The sequence below is a fragment of the Octopus bimaculoides genome, chromosome 28 (assembly GCF_001194135.2).
Source record: "Octopus bimaculoides isolate UCB-OBI-ISO-001 chromosome 28, ASM119413v2, whole genome shotgun sequence".
NCBI classification, from domain to species: Eukaryota; Metazoa; Mollusca; class Cephalopoda; order Octopoda; family Octopodidae; genus Octopus; species Octopus bimaculoides.
The window spans coordinates 3,053,015-3,053,660 of NC_069008.1; the positions used below are offsets into that span (position 1 = coordinate 3,053,015).

General features: G+C 32.5%; 1 protein-coding gene across 1 annotated transcript in view; it reads right to left on the minus strand.

Moving 5' to 3' along the window:
• Window positions 1-362: 362 nt before the first annotated feature.
• The window catches only part of LOC106881749 (rapamycin-insensitive companion of mTOR), a 67,533-nt gene continuing 67,249 nt past the window's right edge, over window positions 363-646 (minus strand). The window contains exon 31 of the mRNA XM_052977736.1: window positions 363-490. Coding sequence (XP_052833696.1) covers window positions 363-490 — 128 coding nt within the window. The remainder of the gene's footprint in view (window positions 491-646) is intronic.

The following is a 646-nucleotide window of genomic DNA, read 5'->3' on the forward strand; positions in this document are numbered from 1 at the left end:
ATATATATATTGTGTATTTAAATAATAAGGGTGAAAATTGAATATTAATTTGATTTAATTAATATCAATTTAGAGCCAGTGGCCTAGCAAATTGAAAAAAATCTGAAGATTCAGAAAAATTATATTACATACATATAAGAGGGTTGACCACTAAGTGGACATCCAATTTGCTAGAAAAAGACCCCCTATGTAGCTTACGTTCTAGTGTTTGCTGAATTTTCTTGAGAACAATCTTTTCTTAGTGGTCAGACCATAGGTGGTCTACTTCTAGCATAATAGGTGTCCACTTAGTGGTCATCCCTCTTATATGTATATATATATATATATTGTGTATATGTAAGTATGTATATATCATGTGTAAGTTACCTCAAGAGTCCTTGTTCAGACATCTTCAAGCCAACTGAACTGCTCAGGTTCACGACAAACTTCAGGATTTCTTTCCGGATCTGGGTCTTGCCGAAGGGGCTGTCGTCTGTGAGCTTCTTGGTTGCTGAAGTGAACACAAAAACACAGGGTCAAGGAGAAAGATGAACCCAAAAAAGAATGAGAAAAGACTAAGACGATGATGATGATGATGATGATGATGATGATATATATATATATATATATATATATATATATATATGTATATATATATGTATATATA